The sequence below is a fragment of the Strigops habroptila genome, chromosome 13 (assembly GCF_004027225.2).
Source record: "Strigops habroptila isolate Jane chromosome 13, bStrHab1.2.pri, whole genome shotgun sequence".
Classification (NCBI taxonomy): domain Eukaryota; kingdom Metazoa; phylum Chordata; class Aves; order Psittaciformes; family Psittacidae; genus Strigops; species Strigops habroptila.
In genome coordinates, this window is record NC_044289.2 from 6,810,113 (window position 1) to 6,834,796 (window position 24,684).

Genomic DNA, 24,684 nt, shown 5'->3' on the forward strand with positions numbered 1-24,684 from the left:
ATGCAGTGTGACCTCTGGCAAGTCAGTTCATCTCCTTATACCTCTCTTTCCCCGTCTTCCTTGTTTGACTTGCCTATTTAATTTGGAATTTGTTCCAAGAAGATTGCTTCACTTCATGTGCTGGGACAGGGCACTGACACCTTGCCTCCCCCTTGCTGAAGGACAGTCTCAAAAGTCTTTGTTTCTTCACAACACTGACCCTCAACATCCATGAGCAGTGTTACACAAGACCATCAGCTGCCCATCAGAAGACAGGCAGACCTGTCGCTTGGTGGGATAACACAACCATCCTAACACCGTATTGGAGGACTCTGGCACTTTCTGTTATTTCACAGTCAGGGTTGGGAGGTGGAAGAAGGTCCTTATCAGAACATTTGCTTCACAGCTCTGATAACTAGAGATGCTTTAGAATGAAAGCTTTGACCCTTCAGAGTGGGGCTGTGAGCTTGTGATGAATTCAGCTGGCACCAAATGTGGGTCACTGGCTTGAAAAGCATCAAGGGCTAGAATTTCTATATACATGTGTGTGGGTACGCCTGTGCAATTTTCAGCAGCAGAGTCAGGCCAGGAACCAGCACTCCTGAAAGGCCCCATCTGTTTCTTTCAGCTCCTTCCCACAACAGCTTGGTCGTTATCGGTGGCAAATGTCCAGAGTTACTTGTCAAGCATGAAGCTGCCAAAAATCATTAAAGCACAATGGTCACCCCACCCCATACCAGCCACCTGGAAAACTGTTTCAAAGAGAGTCTGATAAACAAATATATGCTTATAATAGCCCAGAGAGAGTCATGTATTTCCTACGTGCTTTAATGAACTGAACAACAGCATGAGATGCTGCAATCAGATATTCTTGCCCTTTTCTGTTGTGGCAACTCGCAAGCTTGTTTGATGGCGAGGGGAAAGGGAACAAAGCAGGTGGCTAATGGGCTGTTTTTCTGTTTCAGTGGAGCATGACAGAGAGTTTCACCATCAGCGCTGCCACTACCGAGAGTTCAGGTTTGATCTCTCCAGAATCCCAGAGGGGGAAGCAGTGACGGCTGCCGAGTTCAGGATATACAAGGATTACATCCGCGAACGCTTCGATAATGAAACGTTCCAGATTAGTGTCTACCAGGTACTCCAGGAGCACCAGGGAAGGTGAGTGACCCACAGGGAAATCCCAATGAAAGCTCAGGCACAGTATGTTCCTTCAGAGGGTTGTGTCCAATACTTTTAGAAATACTGGTGCCATCAGCAAAAGTGTCTCAAGAGCTTGGTTTAGGCATCAGGGTTATACAGTGAAATCTCAGTCAATGCTAATGCAGTGGGCACATAGCTGCCAAGCATGGTCTCCCACCGAGGGCATGGGAGTGCCCAGAGAGCATCCCCAGTGCTTCCCTGGGAGCACTCAGTAGCTGAGGAGCCGACAAGCCTGGCCATGAGCTAGTGCAGGAAAGGATCGTAAACTCAGAGTGTTTCAAGATTTCTGGAAGACCTACCCTCCTACCCCCTTCCTCCTTCTGCTTACGGATTCTGAGGTGGTGAAACCACATCCGAATGTGTCCTTTCTAATTGTAGCTTAATTACTAGCCTTTATTACCAAAGGCATTCGAGATCTGTAATTAACAAAGACAGATGACACCATGCTTTTTATATTGACTGATTGTTTTGCATGTACAAAACTACAAGATGAGCTATTAAATCCATTCCAAGCAATTATTAATGTATGCCAAGCTCCCTGACAGATCCTCTAGGGAACTTGAATAAGAACATATGTTCAATTTTCTCATCTGTTTTTAGTTCCAATTAATCAGCAATCCCCAACCATTTATCAAAGGCAGTTACTTTCGTTTGCACATATTTCTTTTACATACAAATCCTACCAAAAGTGAGATTGTATTTATTTACATGAAAAGTATGTACAGTCACATGCTAGTCAAAAGTTATTCTTTAGCGCTACTAAACATGAGGTAATAATACTACAGCCCTAATTTAGGTTTATGAAAAGAGAACCACTAGGGATTTAAAATGGGAAAGTCCAAAAGGGTAAGAAAAAAATCAGGTAAAATCAGGATTCTGGCTTTATATTTTTATAAGACCTAATAAAAATGCAGAAAAAAAATTTGAGATGTGATGGGAAACCTTATCAACTTTTTTAAATTATGAGAATTTCTACCGGCTTTGCTGTGTGGTAAAAGTGTTCAACCACTGGTGTGTTTTCTTCCACATCTGGAATTCTAATTTTCTGGCTTAAAACTCAAGGTTTATTTGGCCTTTCTAATTAAATGATTATTTACAGGGTTTGGGGACTATGCTAATATTAATGTATTTTTATCAAACAATGATAATTTAAACTATACATTTTAACCAGGCTTTCTTAAAGGAGAAGGCTGCAAGCCACAAATGTGCACAGAATCCATTAGCTGCCCTGCTTAACATAAGCATTTAAGTTCATTCCATCTTAGACTCTTCCAGAGGTAGAAGGCTCCCTTTGCTGCGTTTTGGGAGTAGGTTATTTAGGTACAAGTGTGCAGGGATGACTTTTCGCTCTTGGGAAGAGCAGAATCAAGAGATGTGTTGGCAGATGAAGAGGCCCTAACCAGAGTATTGGGGCATTAGGGAATTGCCAGAAACATGTTCTGGGAGTAAATGTCCTTCTTCATCAGATGCCACGGAAGTTCTCCAGATCCTGATGAGCGAGGTAGGTGCCCACTAGCAATCTTACTGTCAGAATTAGGATAACATTTAGTGTCTTAATTTTACAATGATATATCCACAGATTTGTTACCACTATATGTTTAGAGAGGCTGCAAGGTACCCACTGGGGATAGTTACGTGAGGAGCAGCAAATGTTTCTGCAAACTGTTTCCTTCACAAATTCTTATTCCTAAAGGAAAAAATGCATGCAAAGGGCTGGCATAAACATGAAACACTGGCTGGAAGAGGTGAGAAATCTTGCTAATTATACAGATGTTCCAGCTACAAGATTAGATGCAATTTCACTGCATCATATTCACCACAGGAACACTGTTTTTAATGAGTGTTCCTGCATATTCACCCTTTGCATACATTTTTGGCACAGGCAGCAGTGAGTTTTGAACAGTTTGTCCTGAAAAAAATATTCCTGTTGGTTTGGATTGACCAAAGGTAAAAATATTGTCACTAACATTTGTAAAAATATTTGTTCTTTTTCTGCGTTTTTCCACTGACATTTTCCAACCAGCTCTGTCACAGGCCAGTCATCCAAGTCAGTGTGTCATTGGGCAAGTGGAGAAAGAAAACAAACCCTCTCCAACGTTGATCAAAAAACACCCATTCACTTTGATGCTTCCTTGGCTGTTTGTCTCATCCTGAGCAGGCTGGAAAGTCAGACCCATCTGACGTTGTTAGCAACAAGAGCAAAACAAAGCCAAACCCTCCCCCCCACGCAGGCAAGAAAACCTTTGCTTGTGTTTGGCTTTGTAGATTCTTTTCCCTAAAGCATGGCAGGTGCAATGGACAACAAAAGCCCAAATGGCTTTCCCTCTCCCTGTGCTGTTGTAATGATACAAGAGCAATGGGATCTCCCAGGAGATTGCTGGAATTGCCGTTCGGGATCTGGAACACCAGGTACTCTCCAGGCCTGTGCGCCTCCTGTTTCAGTGTACCAAGGCACAGAAGCTTGGTGCCAGGCTCCCCTGAGGCAGCTGCAGCATTATCTCTCCTTTGTAACACACCGGCACACAGCGGAGATCAGGACAGCTTCTAGGGACACAAAACCAGCACAGGATGCACCTGGAAAGCCCAAGCTGAGGCTGACTGGATCTGTTTTCCTTTGAGGATGAAGAGACCATCTGATACGCTGAAGGCTTGATTTTCAGTTAAACTTCAGATGAGCCTCCAGTTTGGAGGGTGTGATGGTGTGCCCTCAGTTCAAATAAACTATAAGTACGAGCGGTTCAATAATTAACGACTTGCTTTACGAGTTCAGACAGGTTGGCAGGTATCTAACCAGCAACAGCTCTTGTCTGCAATTTATTGTCAGTGAAAAACACAGGCATTGGTTTTTCCAGGCAAACAGCTGCACCCACAGCATATTATTCCTGAAATCCTGCCCCTCAGGATTGACAGTACTGACATTTAAACACAGGGTGGAAGTTCTCCTCCATCTGCCTGCTCAGTCGTGGGCAGACAGACACCTAACAACCTTGCCCCAACCTTTGCAGCAGAAAGGATGCCACTCTGGACTTTGACTAATAAACATTATATCTCTGTCAGACTGACGATATTATTACAGGTGTTTATAGGGAATCAGAATAAATGATCAAATATTCTTTCTGGCCTTTCCAAATCTATGAATTCATTGCGAGGCAAGCTTGTCAAACTGGCAATATCTCCTTTATGAAAAGGCATGTACGGCATTCCTTAGGCACAAAGCATCAGATCTGAACTTTAAGAAAACAAGTACATTCATGAACAAAAATGTTCCTTATATCATAAACACTGTGAAAACAGTTGATGTTTTGACTAATATAACATGTCTCAAAGCTTTGGTGTGCATAACAAAGTCCAGTGACTCATGTTCAACTTCTGTTTGGTCTTCATGGTCTCACCCAAAAGGCTGGGAGAGAGTTTTATAAAGCCAGTGAGTGAGCAGCAGGACATCAAGTCCCTGTTTGTGGTCACTAACCCTGCTAGTGGGAACTAAAGGTTGCCATCAGGGATCCGGATGCTGCTCAAGCTTCCAACTCCTCCCTCCTGGGCGCTGCAGGAAAGCAAAGCAGATTCCAGTGCTAGGGAGTGCACATCTTGCTTGCTACAAGGTGGTGAAGGTCATTTATGTCAGGCACCTATGTAGGGAATGTTAAAATAAAGCTTATAGGTATGAGCCTGAGAAAAAATGAACTTTGATACTTTTACAGTGCAATCATGGAATAGTTTGTGAACTATTTTGCAAAAGAAATACCCGTTGCCCTCAGACTCTCTCTATTGTTGTGAGCAATGGCCAAAGCAAGAATTTCAAGGGAACTTAAGTGCTGAAGAGGCATACAGGTGTGCAGTGGGATTTCTAACAGCAGCCAGGCAGGTTGGATACCTAACTCCTATTGCAATGGATTGGAAGTTGTGTGTTTTCAAAAAGTTCCCATGCAGTTCTGGGGTAGATTATCAGTCAGGGCATCATCCTCAATGTATTAACCTGAAGCTGCAGAAAAGATGCAGATTGCATAGCTCCCCTCAACATAGAGCTCAATGCTGCCCATCTGTCTGCACCTTTAGAAGCTAAAATACCTTGGCCCAGAGTTACATCTCGGATTTCACTGGACCCAGCACTTGCACCGTGGAGTAAATCCCAACCCCTTTGAAGTTGATGGGAGTTCTGTTACTGGGAGAATAAAGCCAGGTACTTGACCAGCCTTTGGTAATTGAAATGTAGTTGCTACATGTTCACTTTGTGGCCATTATGGATTTCACAGGCTTCAAAGGCAGTGGATGATTTGAATGCTCATGTTACCAGCCCTACAGAAAAATAAGATCTTGCATGATGCATTCCTGGGTTTGACTTGCAGCTGGAACGCTTTAGTTTGTGCTTCAGACTACACCACTTCTGCACCCAGATCAAACCTGAGCCCTCTCCAGACCCCCTTTTCCCATTTGTTGGAGTCTGTTTCCATGTTGTGGGTTGAAACATGTAATTTTAGTAACTAAGGCTTAGGCCCACCCAACCAGTAAAGCAGATGTGCCACTCTTCTGGAGCTTTTTTAAGTTCCAGAGTGATCTTTCCAGGGATGGTGCTGCAAAGAAGGGCATAGTTTGTTTTAATGTTGTGGCCCAGCACCACAACAAAAGGTGTGAGTACTGACACCATCTAGAAAGGTGCTGACAATAGCTTTGATTTTTATTTTTATGGTGACTTCTCTGCAAGTCAGTTGATAACTGTACTTATGTCTTAGCAAGTAGGGAACTTTAGTTCTCTAAGAACAGAGCTGCATCTAGTTATCTCTTTCAGACCATTCCTAAAAGCCACTACAGCTTCCAAAACCTTTGACAAATCTTGAACTCACTTAGCAAGCCACAGCTCTTCACAGGCACTTGGGTAGCTGCAGGAGGCATTTTGCATACCCCAGAGGGCTCTTGCTCAGCTAAGTGATGCACTAATGAACAGCAATTCAATGCTGAATAGAAACAGCTGGATATAAAGTGTCAGAGAGATGTATATAACCTCATTTCTCTCAGCACTGCTTTTACAAGAGGCTTCATATTTAGGAAACATGTTGCATCTCTCTGTAGCAAACTTCCATTGCACTCTTAATCAGTCTTTGAAACCTAGATTTTACCCTTCTCAAACATTACCTAAGAAAGGGAACACCAGAAACACACAAACCAGAATTAAGAGTCTGGTGAAATTTTAAAGTGAATGTAATTTCTCCCAAGATTCACCAAAACTCAGAGATCTGTTTCAGCACCAGCACAGCCAGTTTTCAGACCAGTCCCTGTAAACTACCTCCAGCAAACTGTATTCCTGCTGTGGCCATCCCTTCACCTGGAGGAGACTCCAGGCTGTGCCTGGTTCTTGGCTCCTCCTGGGGGCATGGGGAAGGCTTTTATCAGGGGGGAGGGAGAGGGAAGGATAAGTGGGATCCCAGGCACACAGGGAAGGGAAGGTGTGGGAGGAGGGCTGCACCAGGTCTGTGTACTGAGGGTGTTGCAAACATGCCAGGGAGAGGCCCAGGGAGATCCTGGGGCCCTCTCAAAGTAGGAAAGTCTGAAAAATATTTTCCTAAGCTTGTCTTTGGACAGCTGCAGCCGGCTTTAAGCAATGACACCAAGCGAGCTGGAATCTGGACACTGCGGCTTTCTAATCCAAACAGATGTCTTCTAACCCCACATCTCCTCTCACCCTCCCAGGATGCCCTTTCTGCCTTCTCCTCCCTCCACCTGCTCAAACCTGGATGTGAATTGCCCCTGTTTCCCCATGCCAACTCTGCCCTTGGGCTGCCTGTCAGTAAACTTGCTATCTTGCACCCAAACGGCCCCTCTAGGGTTAGAACACCAGTCAAGAGGATAGGATTGTGCTTCTGGTTTACTGGCTGTGGTTTATATGTCAAGTCAGTAAGACATTTAACATATCCATGCCTCAAGAGTTTCCCACTTTAAAACAGAAGCAGGAGGGTTGACGCATATCTGTAAAACCATTTGAAGGCTGTTGCAAGGTATCACAGTATGGTTATTGTTTGAAATATTGTTAAATCTGTAATTCCTTAATCTAGCAGGTAGGGATTAGAGCAGTTCAGCTGCTGGGCAGCCTCAGTGCTCTCTTTGGGCTGGCACATTACCTGAATTTGGGATTACAGGGGACTTGCAGGACCTGCTGGCAGTGGCCCTAGGCTGGCTGCTCCAGGACACAGCCAGGGCTCCAAATCTGCTCCCTACCCAGAGTGCCAGCACATCACAGAAATCAGCTGGTCTTGCAATGTGATGAAAGCTGCAGTCACCTTTGCTGCTGCTGCCTGTCCTTCATCCCATTTATTTTTATCCCACTTGGAAGTGCTCATTAGTGTTTACTACCACTTGTCAAACAGCAGCTTGAAATAACAGAGCTGATGAGGGGGATGGGGAAATGAATGAAGAACACAGACACAAAAGTAGGGGCTGTTTGGTAAGAAGACTACTCTAGAGCAGTGTAGACCTTATAGGTTTATAAATGCACAGTTTCGTCTCCTGTTCTCTCTTGCTACTGCAGAACTGCCAACTCATAGTTCCACCAAGTCTCTCTTCCATGTTCTTCCTCGTGCCCCAGCTTGCCAAGGCAGCTGACAGGGGACATGCTGCACTTATTTTTAGATACGTTTCTAGTGTTTATGACTTCAAAACAAAATACATCCTAGAGGCTGAAAAAATACCCCAAGGCAAAGAGCCCATGCTTCATGGTTGTTAATCCTTTCTCTTACCTCAGAATTATCACATTGCAATATGGTAACTCTCTTCCTCACTGTTTCCTTTCAGGGTACTTTTGCCTCCCTTTTCTGCATTTTGTTTCCCCTTATTTCTCCACTCATCCCCACATTCCAGTCTTTCTCTCTTCCACTAATCACGTGTGATTCCTTTTCTTGCCCCACTCATGCCACCAGCCCTCCATGGCCCTTTAGTAGCTTGAGCCCTTCCACCTCCATAACTCCAGACACAATCTCACATGCATCCTCCACAGCCACCCTCACTGCAGCGCTTCTTACTCACCCTTGAGTCTAGAAAACAACAGGTTCTCTAAGGAAGATTAACAGACCACACAGCAGTTACATGACCTGTAGGCAAGTTTTTGGGAGTACTTTCTAATGGGAGGTGATTCTCCTTTCTGGTTTCCAGTGCCAGACACTACCAGAGCTATTGGCAGACAAGTGCTAACCTCCTGTCTTCATCTTAGGCTCCACTGATAGCCCGATGCCGGAGAAAACAGCTGAAAGCGCTGAGCTTTATCATCGCTAAAAGCTTTGACACTCCCGCTGATGTCAGTACTTTGAGCACTGAGCCATTTTGATGTGGTCTCAATAAAATGTACTTGTGGTCTGGATCCAGACTTTGTAATTTATGTAACTCTAATCTCAACATTAACATTTCCATGTCCCAGCTTAATTTTCTGTAAAATGAGGATCATGTGCCTTTTGCTATCTCTTAGTCTGGTATGTGGTTCAGTATAGTTTCTCACGTGCTGTGAAGTTCTCAAATGAAGGGATTGAATGCAGGGTCAAGGAACCAAAGGGCTTTTCTGCCTCCTGGTTGCAGAGCCATTATTGAGTCACTTGAAGAATGTTCTAAATATGCACACAGTTATTAGGTAAGGGACCAGCAAGTGAGATTTGCACCAGAAACCTCCTCCATTTGTGCTCAGATCTTTATCTCAAAGCTAAAACCCAAACCAGCCACATTAGACTTAACTAGCCCTATCCCATATGACAAGTTATTAGATGGAAACTCTCAGAGCAAATTTGAAGTCTAAGCAGGGTAACATTTCTCTGCCATGTTTGTCTTGTCTAACAATGATGTCTAAAGGGCTTGCTGTCTATTAGCTAGTGATTTAACATTGTTTGCCATAAGTCTTTGGAGAGCAGAGCATTTCACTTAAGGAGAGGTTGTTCTTTTAAAAAGAACAGGAGGTTTCTTTTCATCGGGACAGGCACCACAATCTCAGGAGCTGCTGCTTACAGCTCAGGTCAGGTTCAGCATCCCATTCCTCACCGCTGCTGGTGGGCCAGACTGGAAAGTGCTAATCCAGGAGTGCTTGAACTTCTGGAGAGAGCATCTGACATGTGGCCTTTTTGGGTCCAAATGTTCTAAGTGTGTGTGGGAAGGACATTTCCCTTTAGTGGGTGTCTTTGATCTCTCTCACTTCGGGCTTCCCCTCCAGGCCTATTGTTTGCACATCGCTGTAACTAGAGGAAAACAAACTTATTATACAATTTCCCAGACTGACTCACCCTGGTACTTGATGCCTCATGTTGTCTGGTTACCCTGATTGCATCATATCGGCATGGGAAGCTTAAAGGCTGGTTTTTCTGAGTAATAATGCTGCCTTTGAGCAGTAGCTAAAACCAAAAAAAAGTTATCATTATTACCATTATCTTCAACCTGCAAACTGCAAGCGAGAAAAAACAAGCGAGCCAAGTCCCTATGAACTAAACCTTGTGTGAATCATGAGTTCCAGTCAGGGGCCATGCTTAAATGATGCAGTATGCGAATATAAAAACTCTTTACTTTTGGAAACTTGGACTCAGCCATTGGAACGGGCCAATCCGTACTACTCCCTCATCCCTGGCTCCTCTGGGATGCGTTTTGTTCAGCGTGTTATAAACAGGGAAGGATGGGAGGTGTCCGCACGGCTGTGTCATGCACTGTGGGAGCAGGGCCATTGCTTCTGGGTGGGGATGAAACCCCAGGAAATTTGTCCCTCAGTTCGACTTCAAGCATCTTATATTCTTGTAGCTGATGTCTGTGTGGAGGGAGGGGGTTAGCCATCCTCAGCTGTCCTAGGTGCACCCAGGAAAGCTGACTGGGCTCCAGACAGCAGCTGGGTTGAGCCTCTCCATTGCTGCACCATGGCCCCTTCCAGAGCCACCCACTTCAGCTGCCCAAACATCTGCTGAAATACTCCCCGTAAGCAAGAGTTGCAGCATGTTCAATTCTGATGTAGGGCTGCTTCTACAAACCCAAACTTTGCTTAAGAGAAAGCAAAACTCCCTCTCCTCCTGTGCCTTCCTCCATGGCAGGGACATGCTAGGTAAAGGGAGGAATCACAATCATTATAATCCTGTACCTGCAAAACATCTCTTGCAAGCCTGAGACCTTGCCTCCTCTTCGTGAAACAGCTGACAGGAAGCCAGTGCTTTCCCTCAGGCTGCCACGTGCAGCAGTAACTGCACTGTCAGCAGCATTTGCTCTATCTACATATCCAGCTGTGTGGCATCCAAAGGTATGGTGCATTGGTGAGAAAACAGCAGATTCCTCCTCTTATGCCCCCTGAGTGATGTGCTCACCATGTGCTTCTGATTTCAGAAGTTTAATTTCATGTCAGCCATTGCAAAGCCAGAGGCAGTGACATCTATTAGCTCACAGAGGAAAGACATCATCTCTTACATGTTCTGGCCCACTAAGGTTGAAAGGGAAGCTAGATAGTAAAAACATTGCAATAAAACTCCATTTCTATTGTGAGTTACCTGTGTGGGACAAAAGCCTCTAATTTCTTGGTATCTCGCAGGGCAAAGAATCACTAAAAGCTACGAGACAAAAGCCTCTATGCTGACAGCACTTCTCACATTCATTTTTGATCACTTGATATTTTGTGCAAACAAGAGGCATTGTGTAAACTAAGTTAAATATATCTATTTGCACTGACAAATCAGTAGTGACAAAATTAATAAGGCCTTCTTTAAGCTTTGAGGACATGAGTAAAGGGTTTTCTGAGGATAGTTCTTCATTCAAAAGGATATAATTACACTTAAACAAGTTATCATGTTTGTGCGCTGTCAGTACAAAAGCAGCTCTTACTTGTCTAGACACTTCCACCGTGTTTCTTTGTTCTTCTTTTAAAGTTATTTTTTATACAGGAACTGCGCCAGTATCCAATTTTTTCATGCAAGTTTTAGGTCTTTCTTAATTTCTGATAAAGGAAGTTTCCTTCCTTTGCAGAACCTGTGTTTTCTGAAAGTTTCATTTTACAGAAATTTGCCAGGAAGCGTTTTGTAAAATCCAGAATGATTTCACCCTTTTCAAACGCATGAAATCCTCTCTTATTTTGGATCTTTCTCATTTTCTGGTATTAGTTCTTCAACCAGAATAACTCAGCAGTGGCCTTTAAAAAAAATTAAGCAATGAATTGAAAGAAAATTGCCACCCAAAGTAACACAGACCTATGACTGTGCAGAGGGTTATTGCCTCAATCAATTATCTGTAACCTCAGACGAACACATTAAAAAAACCATTACATATGTTAATATATGCACTCTAGTGTTCCAGCTGGCTTGCACCAATGCTACAATTATGCATAAAAGTCAGGAAATGATGTGTGGAAAGGATAATGAGCAGCATTGTCTGCCCAATTACCAAGTTTGCATATGCAAACAATAATTTTGCAAAGCTGTGCCTGGCAAGCGCTTGTTCTGAAGTTGCATCAGCAGCTCTAAGGTTAACTGTAACAGCAAAGTAACCCAAAACCACCTCAACTCTGCTTCAACCCATCCTCCCTTTTTTAAAGGGAAGAAAAGTGCTTCATCTGAAGGTGGTTAGATGGGAAAATGTGCCAGCCCAGCTCTGGAGGAATCTGCCTGTCGCCAAAAGGCTTAAAGCATGTATGTGGATGCCTATAGACTCTCCAGGGGAAAACCAAGGTAACTGGGAATTACATTGTTTTTCAGGGATTCAGATTTGTTCCTGCTCGATTCTCGGACAATCTGGGCTGCAGAAGAAGGGTGGCTGGTGTTTGACATTACTGCAACCAGTAATCATTGGGTGGTGAATCCCCAACACAACCTTGGCCTGCAGCTGTCCGTGGAAGGCATCGATGGTGAGTGTCAGACGCCAACATCGATCAGTGAGTCTCTGTTTCAGGTACACGATTCCCAGCCAGGGGAAGCCTTAAACTTTCAGTACTCCTTCCTTTGAATAGAATTTATTGAACATGTGTTTCCTGAACTTGCCTAAGATGGAGATAATAATTATAACGAAATAACACATAAACATGTTTTAGATGGAGGATGTACTCAAGTGCCGTAATAGATTGGTAACGTGCCTGGAGTCATTTCAGTATTAGCCGTGCACACATCCCTGTCAAGGTACACACACGCTACTAATTTGCAGGTAGTGCAGTCCAGTGGAGGAGAGAAATAAGCTTTGGTATGTGCAGAAGGACAATCAACATGTAAAAGACTGGTATTAATTGGCACAAAAGTCCTTTTAAATTCACAAAACAGCTAGGAACCATTTTAATTTCCTTAGCAGTAGAAAGGACTAGTAAAGTCACGTCCGGTCTAGACTCCAAGGTCTGTAGAGTGATTATGATACAAACCTGTGAGGTGTGGGAATGGGCGGGAAGGTCTGGCTCTGAAACATGTCCAGAAGGGATGTGTTTAGAATCAGGCAGGGAATTCTGCTAACCAGGTCTTAACTAAAAAGTTTGTCTTAAGGTTAAAATGCTCACTTGGAGACTTGTACAAGGAAACCAAGTTAGCCTGGATCTTCTGGGGTTTCGTAGGACCTGAGACCACCTGAAACTGCCTGGCTACCCCACAAGAGAGGTTAAGGAAAACCCAGTTCAAAACTATTATATATACTCCGAATGTAGTTATCTAAGGATATATTTTTATTCTCCAGATATACATCAATGCTGTTGGGTTTTATGCGACACTCTGAACTTTTCCAGTATGTGGTATTTTGCATAAGGACTCTGCAGAGCAGTTTTGAAACAGGCAACCTACAGTGTCAACTTACACGAAAGGGTGATTTTACTTATGTGAGACCTGCACACCGAGAAGTGCACTGGGTTTGTTTTAACCTGCCCTTTCTGAGTGATCAGTGAATGCAGAAACCCAGACAAAGCAGGAGCTTCACCATGGAAGTTACTAGTCCCCACCCCAATGGCAGATGGCTTTTGCCATCTTTGTACAAAGAATCAAATTCAACTTGATTTACAAGTAAAGATTAACTCTTAAGACAATAAGGCAAGTTAACAGCCAAGACAAGCTTAACCTGTTTTCAAACACTTGTCCTTATTTTTAGTTTCCAGTTTGCCTCCTAAATGAAATACTCAGAAGTACGGAAATTGTGTCCATGATCATGGCACATTTGCTGAGTTGTGGTTCACATATAGGGAAGCCATCAAGACCCAGGACACAAGTGCAGAGCCCACATGATAGCTGGAAGTAGGCTTAATATCTCTAACCACCATGGAAACACTACAGTATCACACTCACAGTTCTCTACTGATAAAGTCTTCTTATGACTCTGTCCTCCCCCATCCTCACCTAATGATTTTACAGCAAAAGTCAGTCCCGTTTTTCAGCGTTAAGGAGGAAGGCAGCTGATTTGTGAATCTGTTACAGATTTCTATAGAGACTTTTCAGGATCCTGCATCCAAGGAAATGCTGCAACTTTGCATACACTTAGAGTAACGCTGGCTGCTCTCCTGGAGCAATTAGAAGTGGACCCTTAAAAGCATAAAGCCAGATCTATCACAGAGAAAGCTTTCAAAGACAGAAACTCCCAGGTTCAGTCTCATCTGTTATTTGACTCAATGAAAATTAGGAATCTGATTATTTTTACTGCACTCCTGAGAAATCTAGCTGAGCTTGTATGTGATTTCAACCCTTTGAAAAGCAACTTGCTGCTTTCTCAAAACAGATTAACAAAATACTTTAATCAGCCTGCCATTAAAATTAGAAAAGCCAACTGCAGTGTTTAAAAGGTAAATAGAGAGATATAAGACCCAATTGTGTGCTTGTCTTCTGTAACCACATCCCTTGGCAGCACACCTTTGCACTCATGTTTCTCCACCATACACGTGAAATTTTCTATTTTTGAATGGCAAGGACATGTCCTTCCTTGCTCCCCAAGTTTCTTTTTGGATTTAGACCAACTGTGTGTCTAACAAGAGATCTGCTTTTACACCTGGGCTGCATATGGAAATCATATGTTGCAGACACAGCAGGATTCTGATGCAACACTATACGCTTGGGCAATCCCCGGAGCTTTAAGTGAATTAGATAAAAAAACCACCCCAACTTTTCTTTGTATCTGTCATTACATATAGAGGTCTGTAATCACAAAGCCAATACAGTCTATTTAAGAAAAATTCTGACATTGTGAGCACTGTCCAGATGAAATTATACAAAAGAAATTAACTGATGGTTGTATTTCTTTATAATCTTACCAACTAAGTCTGTCAACAAGTGTAACTAGGGTGGAATCAAAGGGTATTTGTTTACTCTTAGAAAAGAGGAATCAGCTCAAGCAGCAAGCAGAAGGTCAGTCACCTTCAGTGAGCTCAGAGCCCAGCACCCAGGAACAGCCCCTGCCCGCTTAGATTCACTTAGTTTGTTACTTAAGATCTTATGTTTGACAGTATTAAAAAAGCAGCTTCATAAAAGCAGATAATGCTGTGCCCTCTGGTTCAAGAGCACAGCTTTAGTTCTTTTGGGAGAAGTTTATCATTGTCTCAGGGTGACTACACGTGTCCTTGTGTTTAACCTTGCTTTCTGGATGTATAGGAAAGTTAAAGTGGATCTTTCCCATCTTTATTAAAAAGAAATATGCTACTTTGCATACAGAGCATTACAGTGCCACCATACTGGTCTTGAACATGACATGTTGATGCTACACAAGGAATTAACTGGTCAAATGCTACTTACCGCTGCGGTAATGCAAGTCCATTAAACATACCGGTGTGAAGTCAGGTCTCCTCACTCCATGCTGCTGACCTACTCCCTAGAGGCATGGTAAAGGTAAAATCATTTACACTAGAAAAAACACAGCCATAGATGTACTTGCTAGTTAAAACAGCTTTGGGAAGCAGAAAGGCTTCTTTGAAGGGGCAAGAAAAGCCTGAGACGCAGCACTTGGTGAGCAATAACTCCTGCAGCTGAGCTTGTTTCCAGGAAATAAGGCTTCGATCTGGCAAAGCCTGAGTGCAAGTGGAACTGCTTATGTATTTAGCATCAGCTACTTGCTTAAGTACTTTGTGGGCTCCACCTCCAATGTTTAAAATGAAAACTTTTGGGACAAACTTTCAGAAAGCAGCTTAAGCAGAAGGTGAAGTTGTTGATATGTGTCCACATATACATCTACGTACATGGGTTTTTACATGTGCTATTTTTGCCCAAGCTTAACTGGTGCCCCATTCTGAGATTAGTTTTGCTTTATCTAGTTTGCAAGCCCTGGCCATGCTGGGCAGTTGTCTTGCTGCCGGGCTCCCATTAAAACACCTCTTGAGACAGTCCTCTCCGCACATTCCATATACTGCAGCCTGGGACTTGCTCGCTGGGCTGCATGCTTGTAGAAAGGACTCCAGCCAAGGCCAGTGCATTTCTTGGCCTTGAGCTTTGACCACGGTCCCCTTTTTCTGGATCTGTCACACTTATCAATCTTTTGACCACATACAAGAGCAAAGATGGAAACAATCCCATAAAGACACTAATTTATAAATAAGCCTTGGCATTTACTTTACTCTCTTAAAACCAGCAGTTACAGAATATTACCTAGACATATTGCAGGTTACCACCTTCTTTTCACACAGTAGTGAGAAATTAGTAAAATAAGGACTTTATCAGGCGTCTGTAGTGCCCCTCACCTACTTTCCCTGGCCAGGCTGCCTTTCAGGGCTTCTCTAGGAAAAAGCAAGCTCTCCTTTGGCATATTTGATTTATGGCTGACAAGGCCCAGCTCTGTCCTCAGCAAAAGGATCACAAAAGCCATTAACATAACTTTGACTTAGCAGCAGTACTCAGTAGCTTGGAACAGGATAATTCTGGATATCACCCCTGCATTTCACAACAGCACCCAGGCATCCTTTGTAAGCAACAGAGAGAAATATTAAATTTCCCACTGCCATCCCCCCTCCTCGCAGTTTTTGTAAATAATTGATTTAATTCTGCAGATAAACCACCTAATCATCTTCTACCAAAAATCAAATTACTTTAAAAGTCCAGGATGATGGAAGCATGAATAGTAATCAACAACTTTGCAACACAATTATCAGGTACAGTGGTGCTGAGATACAGCAATAAGCAAAATGTCTCTAAACATCTGAAGTATTTGTTTCTCTCAGCTACAGTGTATCTGGAACTCTGTCAACATTTCATATGAGGCATTTTTATTTTAAGTTAATAACCTTCCAGTGGGAATTTAGTGTTCCCATGAGCTGAGTTTATGGCTCCTTTTATAGGATCACTTCAAATTATAGGTTGGTGAACTTAAAGAAACCTCTGTAAAGAATGCAGGAAAAGTTAATGCTAAGCGGATTTAGGGTAAAATAATTATATGTATGACTATTTTATGTAACTTTTACACGCAGATATAAAATGAAGTTAGCTGTGCTCAGCTGCTTTTGTCAGAAGCAGCTTTGCCAATCAAGTCCACGCCCTTTGTGGATTGACACAAGCCTAGGAATCACCCTTACCAACCAGACAGCAGCTCTCCTCCTTGCTACCCTTACTATGTCTGCTCAAAAGTTACTTACTGCAGGCTCTCTTATCGCTCCATTCTGTTATTAAGGGCAAAGCATCAATCCCAAACTGGCAGGTCTTATTGGAAGGCATGGCCCGCAGAACAAGCAGCCTTTCACAGTAGCCTTCTTCAAAGCCACCGAGGTCCATCTCCGCAGTATTCGCTCCACGGGAGGAAAGCAAAGAAGCCAGAATCGATCAAAACCACCAAAGAACCAGGAAGCTTTCCGGGTGTCAAACATTGCAGGTACAGCATGGGTTGCCAGGTTGTTATATCTGTTATAATTATCTGTTACTTGTCTCTTTGGTCTACTGCTAGTGTTCAGTTGCTGATTTGAAATTACTTACATTAGGGATTATTTCAAAAAACTTAGAAAAATAATGTTTCTTTGAAGCAATATTAAACTGAGGGATTTCTTAATACAGTCTTTTTTAAAAAGGCGCCTAACCAGAAAATCTCCTTTTCTCCCACATGAAATAGATTCTCATTTTGAAATGTAAGATAATTACACTAAAGCAATAAGTGATCAAAATAAGGTATTTCAGTGGATCTGAGTCAAAATGCTGTAGATTTTAAGAGTTTGTGGTTTAAGTTTAGCCTCTAAAATGTTTAGTAGTCCCAAAACTTTTGCATGAAGAGGAAGCCCCATTGGTTGCAGCTATTCTGGGGGCAATCCTAATATGGAAGAAATCTTCATCTGGCATTTGAAATAGAAATGTGGCTTAATTATGAGATACCTCAGAATAATGGGCTCTTGGTGACCTTCCCAGCAGGAACCACAGCACAGGGCTAGCACTGCTGAGGGCAGCAGCAGATTCCAGCTCTATTCCTCTGAGTGCTTCACTGAATGGAAAGAGAGCTTGAAAGAGGTGGAAGGAAAAGGACAACACAGGGCACAATATCATCTTATGTGACTCACCTTTGCCTTGGGTTGCTTGGGGTTACCTGCAAGGCTAGGGGAGAACTCTTTCCCATCAGTCTTGTTGCAGCTTCCCTATATTTAATCAGGCCATTCCTGTCCTAGAACTAACAGTGTTTTTCTGCAGCCCCGGCAATAGGTAACCCTTCTCTGACCTGCCCAAATGTCTGTTTTTCTGCATCTCTCACCTGAAATCCAAGAGTCGCTTAAATTGGATTTCCATCACTTATGTTTCCAAGCTCTGGGTTTTGCAGTTCCCCGAGCACAGATGGTCTGAAGTTTAAGCGTGCATTTTTATCACCCATTTTCTGTATCAATACAATTTTTAAAGAATAAGTAGTGGACAAAAGACTTCCTGATTTCTACAAGTAGGTTAAAAAAATCCCCATGACCAGTGTCCTGCTTCCAGCTTGGGGACCCCACATTGAGTTAGCTTCCAACAAGAAGAGTGGAAGAAGCATTTCCAGTACTTCTACTTGGATGTCCAGCTACATGTCCACACAATAGTCATGGTTGTTCAGATCTGTGACTCAGACCCGTGCTTTATTCTTTGGTTTCAGTACTGTCACCCATTCCAAGAAGTCTGTAATCTGGATCCAGCTGCACTGGACAGAAGAACAGACTCCACGTTTTCTTAATGTCATATGTTGCTTTTGTAGACCTGTCAGTGCAACTATCACCAGTAGCACAGGTGATTCAATGACAGGAATTTAGAAAATAGGTAAAGGGTGCCTTTCCCTATCACTCCTTTCATAGGTTTTCCTTTTATATAGTAGGCAATAATCAGCTGCTTTTTGCTACTATGAGGTCGGAGGAAGCCTGGAAAGGAAAAAAAGGCAAAAAATCAAAGTTATTTTCCCAGGCCGTTTTTGTCTTTGCACAAGAAGTCAGGGAGACGTTTCTTATGTTCACTGGTATTGAACCCAGACACTATTCTGTGAGTAAAACTGAAAATGTTAAAGAAAAAAGCAAGCCACAAGTGCAGCAGCTGAGCAGTAGTGCCTCACTCCCTGTCAGGGCTCTGCTGAGAGCTGTGGTTGCTGATGCAGCCCAGCCTCACAGCCACCCATTCTCCCCAAGCAGAGAACAGCAGCAGCGACCAGCGACAAGCCTGCAAGAAACACGAGCTCTACGTCAGCTTCAGGGACCTAGGGTGGCAGGTAAGGGCTGTGCGTGACTGGGGTGGGAGCTGGGTGCCTTTGCACATCACTTAGAGCTGCCTTAGTGAGATCCAGCCCTAAGGGAAGAAATTGTGCATTGCCTTTAGCATGCTTAAGAAGCGCTTCTGCAAAGTTAGGGTATACAAATATTTAGAGTGAGACTGGCTGGAAGCTCAACACACCTCAGTCTTTTTGAGAAACTGTGGCCCTGAACTTCCTCTATCAGTGCTGAACACACATAAGGCTCTCCAGTTTAACCTATCAGTTCTTTTAGACCTGGTTAAAGACATTTTAGTCTCTGAAAGCCTATACCTGTGCTTCAGTGGTGGGTGAAGTGATCCATGTGGCCAGCCAGGAGGACACTGCTGAATGGATAAACAACTAAATCCTGAAGTACAGCTACTCTATGGACACATTTGCAAAGCGGGATACATCCCTCCAGGAAAAGCACCTGCTTTTCTTGAAAGGCCAATGTACCAGGTTTTTATTTTGCCGGTCACTGTAATTGTATGTTGATGCATGAACTGATAGGTTCATACTATTTTACTGTTTTACTTTGTGTTTCACTGCGCAATATTTCTGTCTTCACAATCTAACATCTCCAATTTAACCAAGGACTGGATCATCGCTCCGGAGGGCTATGCTGCATATTACTGTGAAGGAGAATGTGCTTTCCCGCTGAATTCATACATGAATGCTACAAATCATGCCATTGTACAGACACTGGTAGGTACACTGTAGCTCCTAGTGCAGAGTTATATCTGATAGGTGCTACTCAGAAATAAGTTTATTCACAAAAGAAATTTCAAAGCTATGAAGAGAAGGAAGGTCTGCATGAGCTCATTAAGATGCCTGCAGCATCTGGCTCAACATGTCTAGCCAAGTGGCCTGAATTAACAGTTGGCTAGGAATTACCTTGTCTTTGCTGCAAGCATTGACATGCTCTCTCTAGTTTAAAAGGGCCCTATGATAGACATCTTAATGGTATAGTCCCACTGCATGGTAAGAGCAGGATGCGAGACCTACTATGAGCATATCTTGGAAAAACTCTGTAAGGATCCACTGAATGCTGCTGCCAAAGGCGGATTTGGGGGCAGACTGAAGAAAGGGTCAGTGAATCCCAAAATTACACAGCCCAGCTGCTCTGTGGGTGTATTTGTTTTATGAAATTGTGCAAGGATGTCCAGATGGGAGCCCCAAGCTGGCGTGATCTCATGACACAGTGCCTATGCTCAGGGGGGCCACCCAGCCCCAGCTGTGTCACCAAAGCTAGTGCACCACAGCTCGGCTTGGGCCAGGAGGTGCATGCTGGTCCCAAGTACCCTGGCTATGCAGCACCCCCAGCTTACCAGCCTAGACACCCTCCCCTACCCAGCTTGAGTCTCCGGCACACATCTGCAGGGCATAAGGAGGCTCACTGCACCTTCTTATCTACATCCCATGTCCTGTGCTCATCTAAGGACAACGTTGCAAAAAGTAATAGGAAACATAAATGCTTCTGGTTTCCCAAAAGAAGAGGTATCTGTATGTTTTTATCCTGGTAGAATGGTTTTTATTTGCTTCCCCCCCGCCACGGGGACCCCTGCCTGGGGCTGATGGGATTTGTCACAAAGCCTCACCCACTTGTCCTGCAGAGTTTATCGAAACTGGTACACTTCTGCAGAGCTCCAACTGCTCTGACAAATGGCAATTCTCTAATGAAAACCTGCCTCACTGAAAGATTTCCAACTAGATCTGACTTGGGTGCATGCGTCAGCCTCCCTGCACGCAGGGGACATCTCAAGACGTTTGTACACAAAGCCAGGTGTTCAAAACATGTCTGAGTGAGCGCATGGGACAGACAGAAGGATGCCTGGGAAAGAAAACCATGAGGGAAAAGAGGGAAAAAGTAAATCTTAACATGTCTCTACTTTCTTTCCCCAGGTTCACTTTATAAACCCAGAGACTGTGCCGAAACCCTGCTGTGCTCCTACACAACTCAATGCCATCTCCGTGCTCTATTTTGATGACAGCTCCAATGTTATCTTAAAAAAATACAGGAACATGGTGGTACGAGCCTGTGGCTGTCATTAGATTTGTAGGAAAGAAAAACAGAAAAAAAAAAAAAAAAAGTTATTTGTAAAGAGTGGTTTTGTATGGCTGTGTGGGGGAGGGGAAAAGGTTAGCACTCCAGCAATGGCTTTATAAAAATCGCGAACAGTTTTTAGGACCAGGCTTCTGAAAGTTCAGACAATGGAACAGTTTCTGGATCTTAAGTGGCATTTGAACACATTTTGTTTTAGTTTATTACAGACAATGAGCTTGTAAACTGAAACAAGCCAGAGAAACCATTTAAAACCAAATCTGCCTACAAAATTGGCTCCTGCAAGACATACTTCTGCAAATGAGTCTTTCTGAAGATTGCAAACTCACCAGTGTTGATTGCAAGTTGAAACACAATAATCTATCCAAGGTGAGAATGTGCTGTGACTAATAAGCATGTGTAGTTCCTGTACCACAGTTTGCAATAAAATAAGTGAACAAAATATACCTGGAGTGAACAGGTATTTTGTTAGAGCATTATTACTTCCATCCCTCTGTTTGCTTCAATTTCATAAGCAAAACCAAAGATTAATTACATGCAACTGCCAATTTTAAACTATAGCAGCAAAAGCTGTATCTGGATTGATGCAAATTCAAAGCCAGATCAATCTAAGAAAAAAAGAGAATTTTCTAATTGGCAATCGAAAGAACTGAACAAAATAATTCCAAAAAGCAAGACTTCTTGGGTATACTTTTTTTTTTTTTGTCAACAGGGAAGGAAATTTCCTCTAGCAACCAGAAAGAATTTGGATTTGCTATGAACTTGAAACAGGAAAGCAGCAGAATGTTAAGAAATAGGGATTAAACCTAACATTTTGCTGGGGTATCCTGAGCAGTTTGGGAGTTGTGTGAGCCACCTAAAGATCCTGCTCCTGTTTGGAAAATGTCCATTGACTTCACTGACAGAACAAGTTCTGATGCTTTTTCAAAAACATGGAGGCTCAAGTGCAGAAGGTGCCATGAGCTGAGACATAAACTCAGCAGCACACAGGCTCAGCTAGGAAACAGCTAGGAAACCTGACTTCCAGGGTCAGTGGTTATGATAAACCCCCTGCTCTGTTTTTGGCTTCACCTTAAAAAAACCCAACTAAATCCCTTTCAAGAGCCGCACGAAGCTGAAAACAGAAGCAAGAAAACGTCCCCTCAAGGCTTTTCTTCTTCCTTCTTTTAAAGTCACAGGTTACAGAAACATCACACTTAGGTAATTAAAACTCAATTAAAGTTGTTGTGAAGAAGAATGCAAAGTAGCAGTAACCAATCACAAACCCATTCATCGCTTAGCATGTGCTGCAATTACAAAAGTAGGATTGGGATAAACGTCACAAGGAGATGAAAATTCTGACCAATAAAACACAAGCTCTATATCACCAAGCTTCAAAAACCTAAACCTCCAACAGATGGGTCCAGAACACAATAAGTGCCTGGAGATGGTTCTCTCTGTTCAGTGAGTGAACAAGGCAGTGCAGCCGTAGCAGGAACTTGGCTCCATATCTTGCGTTAGAGGAGAGTTAGAGAAGATAAATGAATGCAACCACCCAATTCTGGAAATCACTCACTGCTCTTCTTCCTTTAAGTCACAGGTCAAATCCAGACCAGATGCCTCACTTTAAAAAGAATAAGCAAAGGAAGAAAAAAAATTACTATCTATGAAATAATTTGGAAACTTGTTTCTGATGGTCTAATCTCATTTAAGTCAGTTGGTGTTTTCCCAGCAGTTTTCTCAGTAGCAGGATTAGGCTCATGGGAAACCGGAAGTCTCTCCAAGACATCAGTAGGTTTTGGACCAGTGCCTTGGTGAGCTGTTGCCACATTGCCAGATATGCCTGGCTTCCAACCCAGGCAACGCAAACATCTGCGGGACCAGCCTGGCTGTGGTATGCACACTGTGCAAGCACGATTCCAGCAAACTTACGAACTGCACCAATGTGGGACTTTGAGCAAATAGTTACGACAGCCAAATGGCAGGACAACAGCTGAAGGAGCCAAAAGACCATCTCTCCCTGGAGCATGCAGGCAAGACCATCCACAATAAACAGCCAAAACTGCCTCAGTGCATCTCTTATTTCGAGTGAGGTACTGAAATCATAGAGATTGGAAGCATTTTTTGACATTGTATATGTTTATACACCAGTGCTTCTGTAAACCTCCTAAAGGAGGTTAAGGTGCTGTGTAGAAAGTTAAAAGCTAATCATGCCTAAACTTCCACTATTTAGTAGTCAAGGATTAGTTTTTCTTGCGGGTGTTTCAGTGTTGGTGGTGACTGCATTGGTGTATGTTGCTGTATAGGATTCATATATTAAATATTATGTGGGGATTGTTTCTGTTTTGGTTTTTGTTTTTAAACATAATAACAGGATTTCTGTTGCTAGGCTCAACATCAGCTTCACTGTTTGTACATTTTTATGTAAATAGTTGTCACAAGCGGAAGAAGAATTATTTATTTCCATCTCTGAATTCCTTTTCAATCACATCCAGGAAAAATGAATCTCGGTTCCTAAACACATTTGTTTCCTTATTTAAGAAGATATTTATTAACAGTTGGCAAAAATGCATACACATTCCTGGTTCTTTTCATAGAGCAGTTGTCAGAAGCCTTTTGTACAAACTAGTAAAATAAATCATTGCAACTTTACAGAAGATATCCCAACAACATTGTGTGTCTGTGTGGTTATTCCTATATTCAAAAAAGCTTCTTGGCTGGGCAGTGTTTAATCTTCATCCTCTGTTTTCGTGTAGATCAGTCTCTATGTATGGGCAAAACCGGTACATGTTGCTATTTAGTGTGACTCCTTCAATCCAAATACAACAGAGAGGGAAGAATACAAAAAAAATATGAATATGTTTTGCAGTCTGCACTGCAAAGATCCACGATTGAATTATAGTGCAGCTGTCAGCAGCTGTTTCAAAGAAGCAGGGGGTAAATTAGTTCTGTTTACTGCTAACATAGTTCAGAGATTTAGTCATCCCAATAAAATTATAGAGGCACAAGAAAGGAAGAAAGAAACTCCAAAGGAACATCAGCCAAGAAGCTGACATTTTCTGATTTAGATTGTTTTAGCATATTTCAGAGATGCTGCTGGCATGAGGTTTCCTACTGTGGATACCACACTGCATTGCTATGGAGGCAGCTGAAAAAAAAAAATGAATGGTCTAAATCCCCATATTAACTAAACATTCTATCTTCAGGGCATAACAGCAATTTTGGGGTTCTTGTTTACTTTGAACTGTGAGCAGAGTTGCGCCAGTTTATGTAGATGTATTTGCTGATCCAAAGGCTTAAATCATCAGCATCTGGGAGTTAAAGTACCATCTTTCACAAGCAATTAAAAATTCATAAGTAAATTTGCTTCATGCACCGAACTGAAGTTCAACAAAGCATCAGTGGAAAGACCTTTACTGACCTAAACTGATGCCTACTCAGCTTTTGTATGCCTAAACTAATTTTACAAGGAGGATCCTCTGGTATTTCTCAGTATGGTCCCAATTCGCTGCATTTAGACCCAGTGTAAGTCTGAGGTGGTTCCAGCTAGGGGAGGAAAATCCAATTTAAAAGCAATCACCCAGCTTTACAGTGCCAGTCTTGCAGCCAACAGAAACTTCACCACTAACTTCAACACATCTAGCCTTATAGCATGAAATATCGGTTGGTTTCCACCTTTGCCACAAACACACACAACTTGCTGGATATGCTTTGGAGCAGCTTTCCCAGCCTGGGAGCCAAAACTCTGTTCCTGAGCTGATTGCAGCCTCCCCTCAGTCCACAGTGCTACTGTAGCTTTGTCTTCTCATCTACTGTTCTGGAAGAGGAATTCTTGACATGAATACGTATGCTGCCATAAACTGGCAGGGCCATAAAACTAG

At 42.8% G+C, this 24,684-nt stretch overlaps 1 protein-coding gene across 2 annotated transcripts in view; it reads left to right on the plus strand.

Moving 5' to 3' along the window:
* Nucleotides 1–23,473, plus strand: part of BMP7 (bone morphogenetic protein 7) — a 47,295-nt gene extending 23,822 nt beyond the window's left edge. Inside the window, exons 2-7 of one of the 2 annotated variants that reach the window (XM_030503432.1) lie at nucleotides 945–1,137; nucleotides 11,862–12,010; nucleotides 16,711–16,908; nucleotides 18,665–18,741; nucleotides 19,357–19,467; nucleotides 20,665–23,473. In XM_030503432.1, coding sequence (XP_030359292.1) covers nucleotides 945–1,137; nucleotides 11,862–12,010; nucleotides 16,711–16,908; nucleotides 18,665–18,741; nucleotides 19,357–19,467; nucleotides 20,665–20,814 — 878 coding nt within the window. In that variant the 3' untranslated portion in view covers nucleotides 20,815–23,473. Of the gene's footprint in view, nucleotides 1–944; nucleotides 1,138–11,861; nucleotides 12,011–16,710; nucleotides 16,909–18,661; nucleotides 18,742–19,356; nucleotides 19,468–20,664 lie in introns of both variants that reach the window. The other variant, XM_030503431.1, reaches the window with a different exon arrangement.
* Nucleotides 23,474–24,684: the final 1,211 nt, after the last annotated feature.